At 40.5% G+C, this 21,264-nt stretch overlaps 1 protein-coding gene across 4 annotated transcripts in view; it reads left to right on the top strand.

Annotated features, from left to right (window-relative positions):
* The window catches only part of DYNC1I1 (dynein cytoplasmic 1 intermediate chain 1), a 184,710-nt gene that overhangs the window by 113,343 nt on the left and 50,103 nt on the right, over window positions 1–21,264 (top strand). For all 4 annotated transcript variants that reach the window (XM_039388634.1, XM_027749172.2, XM_027749174.2 and 1 more), the window contains exon 10: window positions 3,409–3,534. In XM_039388634.1, the coding sequence (XP_039244568.1) occupies window positions 3,409–3,534 (126 nt within the window). The remainder of the gene's footprint in view (window positions 1–3,408; window positions 3,535–21,264) is intronic.

Genomic DNA, 21,264 nt, shown 5'->3' with positions numbered 1-21,264 from the left:
CTCTCTGTGTGAGAAATGATTTATACCTTTGCTTTCATACAAAATATCAGCCTAACAACAGGTATGCACTATTGTGATGTGGGTGGCCTTTAAGCACATATGGATTTCTACAGAAATCAAATATAAGCCCGAGGAAACACTTATCTTAGGTTGTTCACTTGTTCAGGGGCTGGAAATTACATGGAATTCTTATCTGATATTTTCCTAACAAGCAGCTCTTACTGTATTCCCAAGGCAGCAAGAAAAAAAGCCGCCTCAGAAGAGCACTGCCAAATGTAATTGCTCAGCCCCTGGGGCTCGAAGGCATGTTCTGCTTCCCACCTCTTTGTTCCAGGGTGGCCCCTCCTGCCTTCCCTTTTGTTAACTCCTCACACACAGCTCCCTGGCACTCCAGTAGGGGCTCTTCTGTGCCAGGGGCCTTCTGCATGCCGCCCTACAGTAGCTTGGGAGTTGTTTCCTCTCTTGCCTGCTTTGAGTTTTATCCATGGAACAGGAGCTGGAGCCAAGGAGAGGTATTTCACCTAACCACTAGCTCTGCTTCTCACACATGCTCCAGGATATGACAGTGTCCAGTGTGTCAAAGGATAACTTGAATAATCATGAGAACTGCAGAACACATTGCTCAATTTTCTGTGATAAGACTGCTTCTGTGAAACAGCCTGGAGGCAAATAGAAACTTAATCAAACAAAGGACATTGATGCATTGATTAAACAAGTTATTCTGTTCCCAGTCACATGTAAAATACAGTCTCAAACATGTGGGATCATTCATACCAGTAAAGCTAACCACTAACCCCTTGATTCTTTCACAGAGCAACAGGAAAATGGCTTAGATGCTTCATTAGGGATCTTAGGGAAAGGCCCAACAGACTGAGAGTAAACACAAAGAAAGAGTGGGATCACCTTACTCTGTCCATGGGAGCTCATTTACCAAGAAAACCACAATCTCTGGAATAGTGATGTGTCTCTCTTGACTCTCAGGCAGCAGCCTTGAATGCTGTTTTGCACAGCACCATTTCCATGTTGTTTACAGTTGCAGTCACAGGACATCTGGCTACCTGGTGAGGACTGAAATTCTTTAAATGCAAGTAGATTGAGTGAAGCATTGGAGTGCACAATGCCAGAGAAGACTTAGGGTGCTGCATTTAGCTCTGTTTTATGAGTCACAAAGCCTCATAATGGCGTTATCCAGCTAGGTATGACCCCAGCAACTGTGTAAACTGTATTTTCAGTCAAATACATAAACTGATTGCAAAATCTACATATAGACCAGTGAGATTTGAGTCAGCGTTTGTTTATGGCCAGACATGTTGCTAACCATGCTCGCTAAACTTCCCAGGAGCATTTACTAGCCCCAAAGTGCCTCAAAATTGGCACTTTGGACCTAGTCACACATCCTAGCTGGCTGCAGTCATGCTAGTGGAAGGGCTTTCACTTCTGCCTGCCAAGGTGTCTGCCCCTTTACATCTATGGTCTCAGCTGCTCACGTGAATGGTACCTAATCTGTTCAGCCAAAACATGATGCCCTGTCAAGAGCCTACTGCACACGCTGTTTACTTGGACATGGGCCAGTGTGGGATGAAAAGATTCAGAGGAGAAGCTGAGCTCGCTGCTGAGAAGTGGTTGTAATATCTGTTGCAGGAGAGACAGAGAAGAAAGGGGGGAGATGGATGAGAACATTGGAGGGCAGGCTGGTACCAGTGTGTCCAGAGAGGTGGTGTCTCAGGTGTGGGATTAATTCACCCTCAGGTTTCCCTCTGTTCTTGAGGAAGGAGAAGAGGTGTTGGTCTGCTGCATCCCCTAAATCCCATGCAAGTGAATTGGGTGCTAAATTGTCCTTACAGGCTGTGCCAGCAGCCAGGGATGTAGGTTCAACCCAGTTAGAGCTGCCTCAAATTGGGATAGAGGAGGCTATGGTGGCCACGTATCAGTGTTGATTCTTCTGCCTGTGGGTCCAGGCTCATTTGGAACGATGAGCTTGAATAGAAAATCATCATCTCTGTGACGCATTATCCATGGAAGTGTACAGAAAGTGGGAAGTAACAGCTGCTGATGGCAAAAGTTACATTATTTCTTCAAAATGGATTTTGAGAGCAGAGAGGTTCAAACCCCAACAAAAAGGGTGGTGGTTTGGGGGTTTTTAATTGTTAAAATGCCTTTGGACCAAATTCACAGCTCCCAGTTGGCAGTTTATTTGTCCCACTCCCTTTGCATGTGCCAGCTGTACTGTTCCCCTGTAAAGTGGTGAATGGTTTGGCAGGAATTTACCTGGGAAAGACAAAAAGTGACAATTATCTGCAGATATTATCGAGAAATTTTGAGGGAAAGCATTTCTAGTTTACAAAAGGAGAGTGTGGGTCTTGCAGAACTTGAACTGCTGGCTTGTTGGTCTGCAGAAGCCACATGCTTTTCTCTGGACATGCCATAAGGTCCACTGCTTTATTTTGACTATTTAGAGGGAAGGACAGAGGTTACCAGAGGTGCCTAGTATCCAACATGTGAGAGTGGAGAACTGGAAGTTATTGTATAGACTGAAAGTAATTGATGTTTTGTGGACAAATTGTTAGTCCTTATGGTGTTTTGAAACGATGGAAGGTCATCAAAAGAACGTGAAAATCTGATTTCATATATGATATTATGTGTGTATATATATATAAACAAAGCAAGTACATATATGTGTTGCATATCTACTTCTATACGACAGTGGATAATGGGTGTACAAGAAAATATGGATCTGATTTTAGAGTGCTCATTGCATCAATCTCACTGAGTCAGTGGAATTCAAGATCACCCTGTGCTTTATAAGATGACCTCAGCATCTCGCAAAATTGAGCTTCTGCGAAGAAAATGGTTTTTTTGCCATTTGAATCATCAAGAAGAGCTTTCCAGTTGATTCTATGCATAAGTAAATAAGAGTGCATAATGAAATAAGAAAGAATAGTTTTCAGGAATGCTGAAAAAATGTGAATTTCAGAGTAAAACAAGTCAACTCCATGATCATAGTGTTTTTATTATCAAAATCAATTAAGATAGTAGTTTGTCCTTGAAGAGATGGTTAAGCAAATATGTTAAAATTACTCAAGCTTTCAGATTTTTCCTCTTCCTTCCTTTGCATTCCCTTCATAAAAATTCTGAAAGTTGTCTTTTTTGAGAATTACCTGCAGAAAATAGCATTGCCTTTGTGATATCTGAGAATAACTGATAGAGAGCAATTATCAGGGGCTTTAAGGATGTTAGGGACAAGTAAAATATAAACCAAAATGAAGCAGAGTAATATGACTGAACTAACATGTATTATAATTAAAACCAGATATTGCACATTTAGTGTAGATTATTTCTGTCTCATATGATTTTGCATAGGTTTTTATCATCTATCTTATTTCATTTGCTTTTTCTTTTTCTTTCTAGTACCCTGAGTTGATGGTTGCATCTTACAACAATAATGAAGATGCTCCACATGAGCCTGATGGGGTAGCCTTAGTATGGAACATGAAGTTCAAGAAAACCACACCAGAATATGTGTTCCATTGTCAGGTAAGACTGAGGAAGTCATTAATTTCGTGCTAGACAAAACGGAGTTTACTACATAGCGCATCTTTCCACTGTTTATATGAAGAGGTTGAGGTTAAAAATAGGCATTTTTGGAAGAAGTACAAGTGGCAGTCCTGTGTTTTTAGAAGACAAACAGCCTTCTCAAACAAAAGCCTGTCAGGGCTGCGTGTCATTCTTTGTCTATTTAAAACAGTCCCTAGGAGATTTAGTTTATAAAGCCCTTGCACTTATGAAGTAACTGTGGTGTACCACTTCCTCATCCAGGCAGCAACACATGCTTTCCCACCCACGTTAACTTCCTCGCATCCTCTGCACTCAAGCTGCCTACCCTTGCCTGGTTCTGCTCAATATTTTGCCTTTAATATTGGGAAACACACTTTGCATTTTTGGACATGTGTCGGACTTACAGCTTGATCAAAATGGTCTCAATTACAAGAACTACTCCACAACTCATGTCTGACTGTCCTTTAGGTTAGCAAAACAGTGTTTCACTTCACTCAGCGCTACTTTATGATTATGCTGGTTTAGAAGTTTATGGACAATTCAAAAATCCTTGAGTGTTTTATTTTTGTATGTCTGTTTACTCCTCTTTTGCCTCTGCTTTTGTGTGTGAGATGGCACAGCCTCACATCGATAGAAGTGTTCAGCTCATTGGCTCCATCAAATTGTCCAAACTGTGGAACAGGGCTTGGGCCAAATTTCCAACCTCTTCATTAATATCCTTCTGTGGTAATTAAATACAGGTCAGTGGTATTTGAAAAGCCATATGGAAAAGTTTCAGCAAGTAAAACTTAACAATCAGAGATTAGTAAAATGCAGATAATTCTGTGGTAAAAATTGCTTCTCTTGGAAGGATATGTATTACCTGGCTAATTGTGTAGGCTAAGTGTCATTTTACATTCAAGGACCAAACATCTTTTTGAACTAAGTTTATGTTTGGACTTGGGTACATTATCAGATGTAGCATAGTGGGAGGGAGTTGCTGGAATTGAAGTTGCTGCTTCAACCTGATTAAGTAACCTTTAATTCTAGGCATATTTTTCTAATTTGCTATACTGAAAACCAACCTCACAAGGAGTCTAAGCCTGCATAGCAAATATGCCATACAGATTTATATACATATATATGTGTGTATGTGTGTGTGTGTGCGTGCGTGCGTGTGTGTTTGTATTACCTTTGAAATGAGAACTTGTATTTTTCTGGAGATTATATTTGGCAGTCGATGTGTTCCTTCAGACTGCTTAAGATCTTAGTTCAAATCCCATGTTCAGATTCTTCTATGATGTACATGCAGCTTAATGTTTTGAACAAAATATTCAAGAGAAGAGTTGACCCCCTGCATTTCCAGGAAGAATAATCCTTAAACTAGGTAATAACCAGATTCAGGGTAGCCCTTCTGAGTACACAAAGGAAGACTGACTACAGACATAACAATGTGTTCAATATGAATTTTAATTTCTATCTAGGTTTTAAAGTAGGTACACTTAAATAGGGGAGGTATGACTCACTACGTTGAAAGCAATGAGATAGCTATAGTCTCCATTAGAAACACACACATAGGACAAAGTGGTGGCCAGAGATTTGGCATGGCTGAGCTTCTGTCTAGTCCTCACATTAAGTTGGATGTACCCCTTTTTAGAACCGGAACCTTAAAACCTGTGAACTGAGAGATATGTTTGGCGCTGTACTTGTACATGTATCCTGGTTTCATCCTCTTTCAGCTAAATAAAATCAGTTCTGCCCATGAGAACTATTTATTTACTTGGTCAAACTGTCCACTGATAATTTGTGTTAAAACCCATTATGAGTGGGAACTTTGTTTGAACCACCATTACGGGGTTTTTGACTTGAAATATCTTCTGCGTATCTTCGCAGATACGCAGAGAGGGATACCCTCACGTGATTAAATGGGGAAACAAAAAGCAAGCAAGTAACTTGGTCTCTTGAACACAGGTTTTGTTCTAACTGACTCAGACGGAAAATAAGAAAAAAATAGTATCTTAGCTCAGAGTCTGGATTTCAGTTCTGTAGATCATAATGGTTTTCTGTTAGTGGAAACCAACTGTATTATTAGTCAGCCCCATATCATTTATATTACCATTTTGCTAGAGAAACATTCCCTTATTCAGTCCTGATTTGGTCATTTCTCTAGGTTTTCTGAGAGAGAGGCCCAATTTTTGTTCCACAATACATGATCTTATAACAGTCCAGCTCAACAGCTAGAGATGAACACACACCTTATCATTATAGCTAGGTTGCCCAGATACGATGAACACAGTACTTTGTGTGTATTTTCCCAATAAGCCTCTATTTTCCTTTCCAAAGACTTTCTATAAAAAAGACATTTCCATAAATCCTACATGATGCTAATATACCTCTTGCCTTTTGATTTTTGGGCTCACAGAACAAGACACAAGCAAATAGAAACTTATTTCAGGAGTGACTTTCAAGGAGCTCTTGCAAGCTGCTTCTGAGAAGCCAAATCAATAAATAGGTTTATGAAGCCATTTCTAAGAAACTTCTAAGAAATTTCACATTGGGAGTTCCGATTACATCAATAGAGATAGATATGTGAAACATCTCTCAACAGCTAAGGAGCTGACTGGAGGTATGACTTCAGATACCTCTTGTGCACATTTGGTAAATTCTCAAAGCTAGGAACCTCAATGTTTTTCTGTCTCCCCTGGTGTATTATACAGATGTAAGTGAGATGATTACTACAGAATTTCTTAATTTTCTTTATGTCTTTCTGTGACTTTTTGTAATCTTACATAGGATCATTGAAATTGTCATAATCAGAACAGGCTTTCCAAGGGCCTTTGCTGAAAGCTGCCAGAACCCAGGGACTTCAACTAAAGTTGTCTATCAGCCACGACAGATAATGCAAAAATCTACTGGCAATGATGTTTTTTCTAACTCCAATCAGCAAAACATTTGATTTCAGTCCTTAAATGTAAGGGGTGGTGTATTCTGTAAATACAAAATTCTTACCCAATTTAAAGTCATATTAGATTGTTGGCTCATTAATATAATTTAAGTGGTAGCAAATTTCATAGCTCTACAATATGTTGTGCTACAAATACTGGGTTCAATTTCAGTTAATGGAAAAATGTTTAGTTAAAGGAAAAATGACTATCAACCAAGTGGACACGTTTACTCGTTGTTTCATGTGAACTGCCATGTGATCTATCAGATCCTTTCTAAATAAAACAGTCCTGCTGGCTTCTACTCTCACCTCCTATGGAATATTTTTTTTCTTCTACATGTTTTATTTTTGCCCTTTTTTGGGTTTTTGTATTTTTGCATTATGTGCTGATTGTATTTTAGATGTGAGTCCCAGATTTTTTGCTCTACAGCTCATCATACATCTCTTTACCACAAGATTAGAAATAGGAAAACAAGGAAGAGTGAGGGACTGGGCAATTTGTTAACTTGTTTTCCTATGCAAGCAAAAAAATGTTGTCTCAGAAGCAAAATCAGAGTGGGAGGGTGATTTTTACCAAAGGAATGAATGCTCAGTGCTTTTCTAAGGTAGTGGGGAATAAATTGAGCATGCAGTTAATACTGCAGAGTGCAGACTGGGAATATTTCTGTAGGGAAGAGTCAGGGATGTCCTCTTCGCCCACGCTGGAGCATCACAAACTATTGGTGTAATCCATTGCATTCCAAAGGCAAAACACAAGCCTTTCAGAAGTACTTTATGAGACCCTGCAGATGAGTCATTCCTAGTTGGGTTGGTTTGGCAGTATCCAGAGAGGGAATGAATTCCAGCAACAAAATGGAAATCACATTGACTCTCCCTCGGTTTGATTGGGAAAATTTTAAAGAGTGGTTCACACTACTCTCAGCTACTGTTAGTCTGCTTTTAGGTGGGAATGACAAAAATGAAAATAGTATTGCAAGGTTATTGATGATATGACTCAACATGAACTCAATCCTATATTGATTTATGCAATCCACAGGGCTGGCCTTGTATGTGAACATTCTCTCCTATATTGATTTATGCAATCCACAGGGCTGGCCTTGTATGTGAACATTCTCATACTATTGATTGATAGTGTAGCAACAACCATATTTCTCAGTATTACTCTCTTTTTCAGAAAACACTTATCTGTCTATAATGTGTTTTTTCACTGAACATACAAATAAAAATCTACATTACCCATTAATTATGAGGATCATTAGTACTACTCATCATCTTTGCCCATGATGGTGTTTCTGTTTCACAGTAGTCTGATCTAAGCTTTCTAAGCCAGAGTGACCTGAAGAAGTACATGAAACTTTCCACCAACATATCTGGTTGAGTGAGGCAAATAAGAACTCAGAGAGTATGCAAGAAATTGTCTAATTGAAGTCTGAGCTATTACACCCTTTCTTTCAGCAGAGCCTGTTAGCATGGGTACAGCACTGCTCTTCTGTCAGGTCCCGTACCTTTTGGGTTAGAACTCATCTGCAGAGACAGAAGTCACAAGGAAAAGAAATAATCTGTGTCTCTCAGGGACTTTATGGTATTACAAGCCATTTCCTTTCTTCTGGAACTAAAGAGGGGTTATTAAAGTTGGTTGAGGTATCTGGATCTCAGCTTCAAACATCCGTCATTTCAGGAGAGGAGGGGTGGAGGAAGATGCTAAAGATATTAGTTTCATGCAAATAAACCAAAGGGAATGTTACTGTCTGATTTGGAGGACTCTGCATTGTCTTTGGAAAGTTTGATGAATTCTGCTTTACTACACCCAATCTAATGATAACAGAAACAAAAAAAGGACTACATTAACTGTCTTTTGATTTATTATGGATTATTTCCTGATCTACTAATTTCCTCTTTCTCTCAGCTGTGTCTTTTTCAAGTGTCTCAAAAGGGCAGTACAAATCTGACACTTAGAAGCAACTCCATTCAGTGTATTTTAAAAGAAGGAGTGCACATGTGAACTAGCTTTTATTTGAGGAAGCAGTAACTATTGAAGAGTTCTTTCAAGTAGTTGACTTTCAGCATAATCACAAAAATATTTCAGCAGTATATCACTTTTAATAGCTGCAGTTATTTCTGTCCTCTTCCTAAAATGCCATGCAATCAGATTTACTTGGTTGGTTCCATTTCTTTACTAAACTGTCAGGTTTTTTGTGGGATATGGGACTTGTGTTTTCTATTTTAATTTCAAGAAAAGCTGTCCATGCTTGGAAAATATTGGTGGATGGGGTACAAAAATCAGCCACTCTGCCGCACCACAAAATGTTTCATTCTCCCCTAGCTTTTTTGTAGTGGCTTCTGTACACTGCCATTAAGTTATGTGTTTGACCACTCTTCATTGCTTATCCTGGTGTGGTCTTTCCCTTTTCAACTAAATGGATGGAGTCATAAATGCATATCATAGAATTAGATGCATTGAGGTAAGTGAAAGGCTATATTTAGTGGTTGATATTGGACAGAGTTGCCTTATTTTTTTCCTTATTTGGTTCCTTTGTTGTTTTCTGCTCTTTCAAAATCAACATAAATTCAGATGTGCTTCTTGCTCCAGCAGCCTGCCTTCTAAAGGTGCCGAGCGCCCAAATCCATGAGACTTGTGTGCAGAACAGGCTGAGGTAACAGCATGAATGACTAATATCCTCCTTTTCCTCTTGTCCTTGAGTTTCCTCCTCTGTGGAAGCCAGACTAGAGCTCAGTCCCTCAAGAAGTTTAATTGTCCGGAAAGTACGGTTGGAATACTTAAAAAATAAAGACAATTTTCACTGATAATTATTATAGTGCTTTTCCAGAAAAACTTCCTCACCTTGTTGCTGCTATCTAAGTTTCAAGCAAGGACTCAGCTCTGCAGAGACATAAAAGAAATGACAGACCCTAAACTCCCTCTAAGCTTCACAGAATTTCCTAAGAAAAATTGTTCCCAAGAACCAGCAGCATGTCCAGTCCCAGAGCTGACTTGTCTAATTCCTCAGTTTCTAGTGAGAGGGGGCACCTGTGGTCAGTCTGTAAATCTCAGAGAAGACATGTGGTGCTAAGCTGACTGCAAATTTTCCCAAAAAACCACAAAACCCTTCTTTGAAAGAGAGTTTTTTCCAACCTGAATTTCCCTGTGACCCTATGATTCTAAATATGAATCAGATTCTGCCCATTTTTGTAGTAGTTCTCTGGTAAATGGACCACCGAATGTCTGCTTGTGAAGATACTGAAGCAGCTGTCATACTGGAAATACTTGAGCACCCAGAGTCCCAAATTTGTTGCAGACTTTTGTAACACATACCAAAATGTTGTAAATCCAATCAAGTAGGGCTTCTTTAAAGATAAAGGGGCTGTTTTGTTTTCATTTCTGTTTTGTTTCCTGACGTGCATCCTTAATAGGAAGATCTTTAGAAATGCAGAGCACAGTTTGTGCCATAAAGATTTCAGTAAAGAGCCCATGTCTTGTCTCTTAATCTTTTGTTTTGGGTTCTTCCTCCTGTTCTCAGCTGATACCAGTTGTCTTTTTTTGCTCCTCCCATTGGAGTCTACACCACTTCTACCATTTGGTGATTAAAAATAACTATCATTTGGCCTAAGATTAATGCTCCAGTACTTGTGGGGAGACTGTGTGTGAGTCAGCAGAAGTTACACCCACACATCCGAAGAATAAATGTAGTAGTACTTGGAAAATAGTTTTTGGTGTCTTAGGTGAGAGGAGAGACCTGCATGCAGCAGATTTATAGAGGGGGACAAAGAGGACCACATATACAGAAGACAGTCTCCTGTTTTCTGTATACCACTGAACTCAGAGACATTAGGACAGAAAAGGCACTGAAAACGTGAAAATGTAAATTCTGGCTTGTGTGCCACAGGGTCTTAGCCAGGCCTGAGATCACCAGTCTTTCTTTACTGCTGAAATGCAACAGCTGTTAGCATGGAATCTACCAGCATCTGCAGCTCAAAACAAAGCATGTCGTGTTTTCCACATAGCCCTTCACCTTTCAGTCCTAAAATCTCTTAAAACTGACTTATTTCCACAAAACTCAAATCATTATATTTTCATAACAAGAGTGGGAGAAGGAAACCTTCTTCCAGGCAAGGTCAGAGAGCAAATAAGGATTCTTATTTAGTGTAAAGGAGTGTCAATTGGATTCACAAAGTTATATGCCTTCCCTTGGGCTTTAGCTGTATCTTTCCAAACCCTTAGCAAAGCCGCTTTTTTCATGACGGTTTGTTCAGAACCCTGAGGAGTGACACACCCATCAAAGCCAATGTGTATCTTATAACAAAATAATTATGTGCCATATCCCATCAGTCTGTGAAATGACAAAATTAGTAATTAGCACTCTGAATTACTTGGGGACTGTTTTTATACATACAAAGCCTAGCAACAGAATGCTCCTTTGCTTAGAGCAATGCTTAACAGAGATCATCTTCCTCATTGGAAACTGAGATTTCAATTATGAATTAGGAAATGATAAATTTGCTTGTCTTGGATAGAAAATTTTAGGCGGTTCCCACTTCTAAGTCTCTTTTGGAGGGGGCAGACTGTCATATGCTTAAATGATATGCTGTCACTACTAGCAATAGCATTGTGCTTTTCACAAGTGTTAAAATAGTGATTTGTAACAAATCTGTACTTAAAGATGGTGTTTCTCTTCCCAGTTCTGTAGTCTTCCTTTCAGACCAAATGTAAAGAATATGTTGGCTATTTGATATGGTGAGCATTCTTTTTTTTTCCCAAGTTTCTTTTTTTCACTGATAACTTGCATTATACCTTTCTGAATTATAGGCATCTAATATGCAATTTGGAGAAAACCTAACCTTTGAATTTGCCAAGTTAGACATGCAGTATTTTTAAACTTTAGCTAGCTAAGGAAAAAAAAGATCTCAGTCAAAAACCATATTTCATAAGAGAAAATTATAGAGATATTGATGGTTTGCCAAAACCTCAAGCAGTGACAAAATCCACAGTGTCCTGAAAGAGATGCCTTTGGAAAACCATTCCTTTGCAGATGGCTTAGATTATTGATACTTACAAACACATGACATTATTCATTCAACTCAGAATTTTGAAAAACTCTGTTGATAAAAACATGCAGATTTGTCACACTATCCCAAAATCGCAGAGAAAAAAAAAATCACCAAATCCTGCAATTGTTCCTGAGGGCATTTTACAGTTTAGTAGTTGTTGATTTGATTACATTTCAACATGACCTAGTGTAAAATATTTTAAGAAAAAGGGAGGAAGGAAGGGAAAAAACCTCCCAACTTTCCTTTGTTGATGTGAACATTACGTTTTATAGTTTTTCTTGTATATCTGAAACTCCCAGTGCTAAAAGGGTTTTGGGTGAACAAAAAATGCAGGATCAGATGTGAGATCAATAAGTCACTGAGATCCTTCCACAGATTTTTTTTCCATAAAGGATGTAAAATACCATGCAATTCCCTAGCTGCACTGCAAATGATGGATAAACAGCCATGGGCATGACTTTTCTGTTTGGGTTATGTAACTGTTCTCAGCACAAGCTACTTGCAATGAAGAGTACATTTGGTCCAAATTCAAGAAAATTATTTCACCTCATGATTTTTGTCTCTGTGGGAGCTCTATGTGAGGAGTGAAGCCTCTTTCTGTGTTACCTGGCACAAAATATAAAACAGTTACTCTTCTAAAGTGCCGTAAAAGCCTCAGAAACCAAGGAATCCATCATTACAGCCCAGGATACAACTTTCCTCTGCCTTAGGTCTAAAATCAACAGTTTTCCACCCTCTGCCCCCATGGCTGGATGACTGACAAGTACTTCCCTGAAAAGAACTTTTGTATATGGACAACACTGATATAAGGATGATTAACGCTCCCAGCTTCCCACAAAGGGAAGGCAGAAGCACGTGCCACGTGGCTGAGATACTGTTATTATCCTTGGAAGACATTTCCTGTGGGCCAGAGAGAAAGAAAAGATAAAGTACATTTATTTTAGCACAAGATGACAAGCAAATGTCCTACACGCAAGAAGCAATATGCTTTTAAAAATATGTTGTATTGGAGAAATCAGAGCATTTTCATTATCTCTTATCTACAAAAAAATGTGCCAGAGATCTGTGATTAATTCATTTTGATTGCTCTTATAACACCATTTAGTATTTTTGTGGCTAAGATGCATATTGATTCCACTTCAGCTCCATATTGTTCATGAACACATACAGGATCACCAGCCATTTCATGGAGAGAAGAATATGCTTAACATTTGCTGTCTCATGTTTACACCTGTAAATAAATAGACTAAGCCAAATTTGGACTGGAGTTGTGCAAAACTGCTGTTTGACATGAGTTCTTTGGGTTAAATCCATTCTTCCTGGCAGGATAATGATACATTATAAAATGTCCCATCACTGGTGAGAGTGGATGACCCAGGGGTGCTGGTTTTTGAGAAAGATGTGGCCCTCTGATGCTCCAGGAGTCAGCAAATGTAAGATGTCACAACTATGCTGACTTATTAAGGCTTTCACCCTGAGACTGCAAAAATGCTTATCTCATTCCTTCCTCCTCTAGAAGGCTACCCATGGAAAAAAATAGTAGAAACCAAACAACAGAACCTTGCAGGTGACAAAAGTGGGACGTGAAATTTCAGGAAACTAAGGTTTGTTTGGAGAAAAGAGGACTAAAAATTGTCTATAATGGGAAGTAGTCATTTATTCCTGTGTGATCTTAGCTGCTTCCTAATGCTCTATGGGTGCAGAGTCAGACTACTCATATTAGAATCTGTACAGTAGTTTACTGTAGGAGACATGAACAGTGCCAAAGCAACTCATGTTCCCACCCTCATTCTTAAATACAGATTTGCCTGTGGTATCTTCTGTGTTTCCACTAGACAGCTGTTTATTTGTGCCTCTCAGTCTCTCAATCGCCACATCTATGTGCAATGCTTAATTAATTATCAATTATTTCCAATTATGTAGTGCTACTACTTATAAAAGGTACATGGTTGAAAGTGATGGAGTTGGGTGAATCTAACAGCCTATTATTCTTCAGATGACTGACATCATCTACCTGGATTTGTGCAAAGCATTTAAAACTGTCCTGCACAACATTCTTATCTCTAAATTGGGGAGGCATAGATTAGACAGATGGACCACTCAGTGGATAAGGAATTGGCTGCATGGCCACACTCAAAGTGTTGAAGTAAACAGCTCAATGTCCAAGTGGAGACCAGTGACAAGTGGTGCTCCTCAGGGGTCAGTGTTGGGACCAGCACTTTTTAACACCTTTGCTGGCAACATGGACAATGGGATTGAGTGCCCCCTCAGCATGTTCACCAACACCAAGCTGTGTGGTTTGGTTGGCACACTGGAGCAAAGGGATACAATCCAGAGGGACCTTTACATGCTTGAGAGGTGAGTCTCTGAGCACGTCATGAAGTTCAACAAGGCCAAGTGCAAGATCCTGCATCTGGGTAGAGACAAGGACAAATACAGCCTGGACTGAGAATGGATTGAGAGCAGCCCTGAGGAGAAAGACTTGGAGGTGTTAGTTGATGAGAATCTCAACTTGAGCTGGTAATGGGATGGCCACCCATGGAGACAGTCAAAATACACAGTCATGAACAATATACTCCAGCTGATCCTGCTCTGAGCAAGGGGTTGGACTAGGCAATCTCTAGATGTGCCTTCCAACGCTGGCAATTCAATGAGTCTGCCTCTGGCACTTCATACTCCTTTTCCCTTCCCTGTCCCAGACATTATGCGGAAGTCACAGAATCACAGAATCACAAAATATACCTAGTTGGAAGGGATCCACAAGTATCATCGAGTCCAACTCCTGGCCCTGCACAAGACCATCCCCAAGAGTCACACCATATGCCCAAGAGTATCATCCAAACGCTTCTTGAACTCTGTCAGGCTTGGTGCTGTGACCACTTCCCTGGGGAGCCTGTTCCAGTGCCCAACCACCCTCTGGGTGAAGAACCTTTTTCTAGTATCCAACCTAAACCTCCCCTGACACAACTTCAGGCCGTTTCCTTGGGTCTTGTCACTGGTCACCACAGACTAGAGATCAGTGCCTGTCCCTCCTCTTCCCCTCACGAGGAAGCTGTAACTGCAATGAGGTCATCCCTCAGCCTCCTCTTCTCCAGGCCGAACAAACCAAGTGACCTCAGCTGCTTGACTGTCTCTAAGTCTACAGAGTCTTCCCAGGACCAGATGAACATCGGGGCATCCTTTTTCCCTCCCAGAAAGAAGGTCATTTGCATTCAGAAGGCCTGAATCAAAAAATTGCTTATTTAGGAAAGCACTTACCAATTTGTTTGGCTTTGAACAGGCTTTTGAGTCATTGAAATATTTGGGAACTTAGAAGAATTAACTACATTTAAGTTATTGGACTTCTGAGAAAAGTTAGACTTAAGTAAGTTCTTTCCTCATGTGGGGCTTTAAAATGTTCTTGGTTCGGTATGTTGATCTTCTGACTGTGCCTGGGTTCTCATGGCATGTGTGTTTATTGTGAGGGTTTGGACCAAGTGCTACACTTGACATTTATCTGTGACTCCCTTACAAGCAGCTGCAACTACTACAACTAACCTGACAGGCTGAGTTGTGGATAATTGTTCTTGCAGCATCTGTAATGGCTTCTAATTCATCTGTGGCTTCACATAGTTTGGTTGATCAAATGCATTGGTTTGAGGAACTGATGTCATAGAAAGCCACCAAGCCACCACCACAGCACAACTCATGTTTCTATTTCTGTTCTCCAAATCTGGAATTTGCTATCTCTGTGGGCTCTCTAAAATTTTGCTCCGATATTTCCATCACTTGCCATGAAGTGGTCATCTGTCGTGCTTTCTCTGTGAGGAGAAAAGTCCCGGACACCAAGACCCCAGCCTAACCCATACCTCAATCTCTGGGGGATTTCTTCTGCTTCTGCATAGTGCTAGATGGGAACCTCCCTGGATAGGGACTCTTAAGCCTCGCTCCTGAGGCCTGGTGTTGCTTCCAGTAGAAAGAAGATTCTGCCTGGAGAAGAAATGGGCAGCAACGAGAAGCTTATGTCCTTAGATCAGTGGCTGGGGCACTTTATGACCATGGGGCTGAGCTGTCAAGACTGCACCTGTGTTTTATATCAGATAGTATCAGAGAATATGCAGAAGTAATTCAAGAGAAGTCACCAAAATTCCTGGATTTGTCCCTCACAGCCAGGTTTCCCAGATATTTGCTTGATAGAAGGGGCTTCACCTTCATAGGTGCTTTTGCCTGGAGTTGCCTAACTGCAACACTTAGAAAGGGCTTTGGTTTATGTGATGTTTTTAGTCTGTGCTTCTCTAGATCTATATTTCATTTGCAGTACTCAAAAAAAAAAAAATGCTTCCTGCTTAAAGGCATTTCTGACCACAGCACCAAGTAAATTTTTCAGGTAATGCTATTATTTCTTCAATTCTAGAGGTCTTCACCAGACAGAGATGCTTCAGTAAGACTGTTGTTACAAACCTATCATAACAATGTAGTCTCTGTCCCAAAGAACTTGCAGCTATAGTTAATGGTGGTGGCAGGCAGTAACACCATGACCCATGTCCTGAGCTGGCTGCATGTATAGCACCTCTGGTCCAGAAGCCTTTGGCTAATTCTGTGCTGAAACCATTGGGCCCTGCTGCATGCAAGCAGAGTGCCAGAATGCCGTGCTCAAGCTGACACTTACCATATGCTCCAGATTCTGATCAGCCTGTGGTATGAGCAGGGATGACAGAAGGTCTCTGTGCACCACCCACAGACACATGCCCTCAGGCTCCAGGTCTGAAAGGGTGATGCAGACCCATCACTTCAGGCTTGTCAGTAATTTAATCAAAACAATTAAGAGTGCTCATGTATAACTGTTAGAGTATCATGGCCTAAGTAAAACAGACAAACCAAGGCAGTGCTTGCTTCTGCAACAGGCAGGCACAGGGACGTTAAGGGTTTGACCCTGCAATTTGATAAGGAGACAGGTCCCAATCAGAGAAAACAGATATTTGTGTACTTAGCATGCAAGTAGTTTGGTGGAAAGAAAACTCGATTTTGATGTTGTTTTGAAATTGCTCCTTATTTCTCCAGGCTTTAATCATCTCATCGTCAGTAACAAAGCAAGTGTGATACTCATCAAAGACTGTATTCTCAGGCTTGTGTGTATGTATAGTAATTTAGGGTTACCTAATTGATTGGCTGTTGCAGTTATGGATAAATTATCTGCTTTTGCAACACAGCAAACAGTTTTACTGCTTTTCTGAGTCACCGTGACACCACCAAATTAATAATACTAGCACTTTCCAAAAGGGCTGAAGCATAGATTCCCTTTTGACAAGGCAGCCTGTGGACTTTTTTTTCCTAATTATTTTACTCTTGTAGCTACATGGGCTGAACCTGCAGTTACAAAGATGAAACTCATGAGGCTGGATATTGCCTTTCTGCAGACTTGGGCAGAGCACTCTGATTCTACTGCAATACTCAGATGTCAGCACTGAGGTTAAATTTCAGAGTTACCTACCCTGTAAACTTGGCTAAGAGAGAGCTGCGTTTCCTGACATACTCTTTTCCTTCTTTTTAAGGACTTAGTACTTTTTCAATAAAAATAAATTTAATTTGTGGCTACATTTCAGCTCCATTGGTTTGATGGTATAAGTGGAGCAATACCAGCTTTGGATTTAGAGCAGTCGTGTGGCTGAGTCTCTCTGTGCAGCTTTCATGTGGTCTGGTGAGACATTCTTAGAATCCCAAAACATTTTTGAAGATCCTAAACTGGAGACATTCACAATTCTTCCCTCCCTTTCTACCATTAATCCTTCATGTTTTAACAAGCACTGAAGTTAATACAGCCTACACTCTTTCCTGTCACACTGGGCCCCCCTCCCTCCTTTCTTTCTCTTGAATAAAGCAATCTGTTCTTTCGCGTCCATACTCTTGTAAATCAAAGGGAAAGATGTCAACACACACCATAACCAAGTATAAACTTCCTTTTTTTAATTAAACAGGATTCTGACATTTGGTTTGAAGAAGTGTTTGTTTGGTTTTATTTATTTTTTTTAATATGTGAAAGATGTCAACCCTTTTTATTTTATTTTTAGTAGAGAGAAATTTTGTATCTTACCACAAATAATCTCTAGCACAAAATCTTTCAGATATTATTTTGTAGTTTAATAGGAAGACAGTTGGAGGGAAGCAGTAGTTTTGGCATTTAGAGCTTTTAGAATTAAGAGGTAACCGCTTGGGTAAAGGTTTTGGTACACATAAATCATGTTTTAAGTTCCTTTTCAAATTTAATTTCAAAACCAGCTGTAATTCTGTTGCTATACTCTCTGCTGTTTTCTTGTTACTATTAATTATACTTAGACATTTATATGAAACACAAAAATATCCAGATTCACAATAGCTGGTACTAAAAAAAAGCAAGACTCTTGGAAGGAACACAGCCTCTATTTCAGTGTACAAATCCAGGTATCTCAGTAGCCAAAGCAAAGTCACCCTAAAATTGTCTCTTTCAAGATATCTTGCACCTTTTGTGGTGCAAAAGGATGCTACAGGGCACTAAACTGAACAAACCAGTGTCAGATCTGATACCGCTACTTTCCATGATGATTCTCAGTCCATGACCTGGCAGGGGAAAAGGGCTTTATTTAGTAATTCAGTTGCTGTCTTATTTCTAGATGATGACTTTAATCCACGTTTGCAGTTGAAGTATATCGTCCATATCTGTTCTGGGGGCAGATATAAGCGTATGTAGCAATGCAAGAATGAAATTGTCTCCTGATGGCTTGGCCAGAAGAAGGTTGGGCAGCTCTCAGAGGGACTATTAGTGCTTAGACTCTTAATATACTGCTTTTGATGAGCAGGAGTGAAAACAAAAGTTTATAAGTAAATTGCATGTGTACTTTTGGCCTTTATTTATTTATTCCTTAGAAGAGCAGGCATCAGAGGTCCAGTCACTGTTCTTCAGTTCCTATGGATGAAGGACTATGAGTTTGGCACCTTTTCATGGTTATAGCTAAGCAGCAGTACCACAGCTTTGTCCCTCTGCTCTCAGTCCCTCTAAGCCAATTCCCTCAAGCATGGAAAAGGATCTGTCCCTTCATCTCACCTGCAGTTGATTTTATTGTCCACTGTTGTTTGTGTCAGACTGACCCAGAGCAGCATATCACTGACAGCAGTGCTTTTTCACATGCATTTGCTCAGCCAGAAAATACACCCAGGAGTCTCCTGAGTGCCTGCTGCAATATAACCTGGTGTTCTGGAGCCTAGAAATGCCTGTGAACTCCTCAGATTGCTTCTTCCCACTGACAAAGTATTGTTTTGAGATCCATCTGGTGTCAAGCGTAGGCATATGGCACCAGTATGGCAGCTCTGGCTCTGGGAGTGGTTTCCTGCAGAAGAGTTCTGGCTGAAGGCAGAAGCCTGTTGAGAGTCATTATTGTTTAGCACCCAGGTCTTTGTGAACTTGTTCGACTGGTGGCTGGGCAGAGTGCCATCCTAACGTATGGACATGAGCAGAGACAGCTGAGTCTCCAGGGCCCTACACACATCAGATGTGGGTACTGAGGTTAGGCTTCTCAGTAAAGAGAAGCTAAATGACTGTCTGTTCCGAGCACGTGTACCTGTGGTTGAAGGGATACGCCACTATTAATCCAAATCTGGGCCGTATTAAGCTTCTAAAATAAAAACCAGCTTTGCCAGCCACTTGAAGAGGGCTCAGGGCCTGTTTGGATCAGTGCATCAGTGGGGAGGGAGGAGGGAAGGAGGGGGGAAGCAGAGGCGGTTCCACAGTGCTGCTCCTCACAGGCTGAGACAACCCGACCCCAACAAGGCAGGGGACCAGGGGTACTTCCTTCGTGCCCCCGACTGCAGACCTCTCCAAGGGCTAGGCAACATTTCTGTTTCTGATGCCAGCCCTCTCTTTGCTGTGACAAAGAACACAGACATTTCATGTTTTGTATCTTAATTATGTGTTCAGTGAGGTTCTTGTAGCAACTGGGAGCAGAAATTTTATCATTCAGGAAGCAGGATTGCCTGTTTTCCAGGCAAAAACCCCAGGTTTATCAGTTTGAGCTCTTCCCTTATGCCCTGGGCAGTGCTCCCACCTGGAACTAACTCAGGCTGGCTCCCCTGGCCCTTGAAGAACTGCTTGTCTCCCCAGAGAGGCAGAGCATGCACAGGGGATGAGGCAGCAGCACTAGTGTGGTGGCTCCACTAGGAGTAGAACATCTGGGTGGAAGATTGCAAAGCCAGAAGTACCAGAAGAAGCCTTTAGTAAGGCCACTGAGAAAGCTAAAAAAAGACAGAGAAAGCAAAATCCAGTAGGCTGTATTTGCATAGAGGGAGAAAATACCTGAGCATTAAGCTAAAGTAAATAATGAAATTATTCACTGCACAGCGCAATTCAGAGAAATGCAGATGACCAGACACTGGGGTGTGTCCATTTCTTCTGGGTCCCACCAGCTGAAAGATATAGATGCTCTGTGGCACCCATAAAAAGATAATGCTGGGAATCTCCTATTCCAAATGCTGCTTTTATACTGTGGACACTAAAATCCCATGGAATTGCCTTCTTATTTATGTGCTGTTGCCATATACTATGGAACTAGCTGCTTCTGCCATCTACAAAAGGTAACTAAGCACCAACAGTGCATAAAATATCCCTAACTGAAAAACTGTGAAGCTTTACCATTGTTATTGGAAAGCACTGTGAGATTTCCCTAGAAAGGTGTGGCAGAAGTGCAACAGGGGATATGCTGTTATTTTAAAAACCTCACCATGTGCTGGATCCTCCCCCTTTGAAGTCAGTAGCAAAACTCTCTTTTAGAGGAGCAAGACTACTTGAATGGGCAAACAAGAGGCAGCCTGGAGGCAGAAGAAGCTTATGGGGAATGGTTTCTGCAGCTCTCCTTGAGCACAGAGCTGTTCAGACAGACTGGAGACCTGTCTGCTGCTCTCTCCCATTATGGCTAAGAAATGAATGCTTTTAAAGCTGTTAAATGAATGGGCTTGATCTTACAGCCCTTACTCATCTGAGAACTGCCATTAATTTTAAGAAAATAATCACTATACTAAGGGGTATGGAGTGGACTCCTTAAATTGTTAAATTCTAATATTTGACAGAAGTTTTTCTTTTATAGAAAAATAATACTGAAATAATTAAAAGGATGTGAACATTTCACATTTGAAGACTGCAAGCTACTTTGGAGCAATATGTAAAACTAGAAGCAGTGTAGAGGGCTTAACTCCGTGTCATGTCTGTAGGTTATTTTTGAACTTTATGAAAAACAGCCTTTAGCAGTTTATATCCTGACCATTCAACTGTATTCTGGTATTCTGATTCAAAAACATGTTAACCATGAAAACAGAATGTTTAAAAATACACTGTCCACTTGGCTTCTTTGCCCTGCTTCAGAGTCTCCCAGGTTTGTTTGGGACAAACTGAGAACTTTGTTGTGGAATGACTGTTTGAATTGGGGTTTCTTAAAATACATGTGGAGCCTTGTAGCTGCTGTGGGGTGTACACAGTGGTGGAGCTGTACTATTTTAAAATCATCTGGCTATTTCACTTCATGTAAGAATATCTGTCAGCTTAGCTATAAGGAATGATAGGGGTTGATTAAAACAACTCACGAAGCCATTAAACAAAGAGATAAAATGTAGAACATGTGCTGTAAGGCCGTTTTAATTATAATGTGGGGGGCATCTGTGGAACTGGATGGCAGCTGCAGTGTAGCTGAGTTTTAAACTGCTCTTAGCAGTACCCACATCTTGTTCCTTACAGGTGGGTT

The sequence above is a fragment of the Pipra filicauda genome, unplaced genomic scaffold, assembly GCF_003945595.2.
Source record: "Pipra filicauda isolate LSUMZ 115617 unplaced genomic scaffold, ASM394559v2 scaffold66_size7647185_pilon, whole genome shotgun sequence".
NCBI classification, from domain to species: Eukaryota; Metazoa; Chordata; class Aves; order Passeriformes; family Pipridae; genus Pipra; species Pipra filicauda.
The sequence above is the reverse complement of the archived record's forward strand: the minus strand, read 5'-3'. Positions and strand labels throughout refer to the sequence as shown.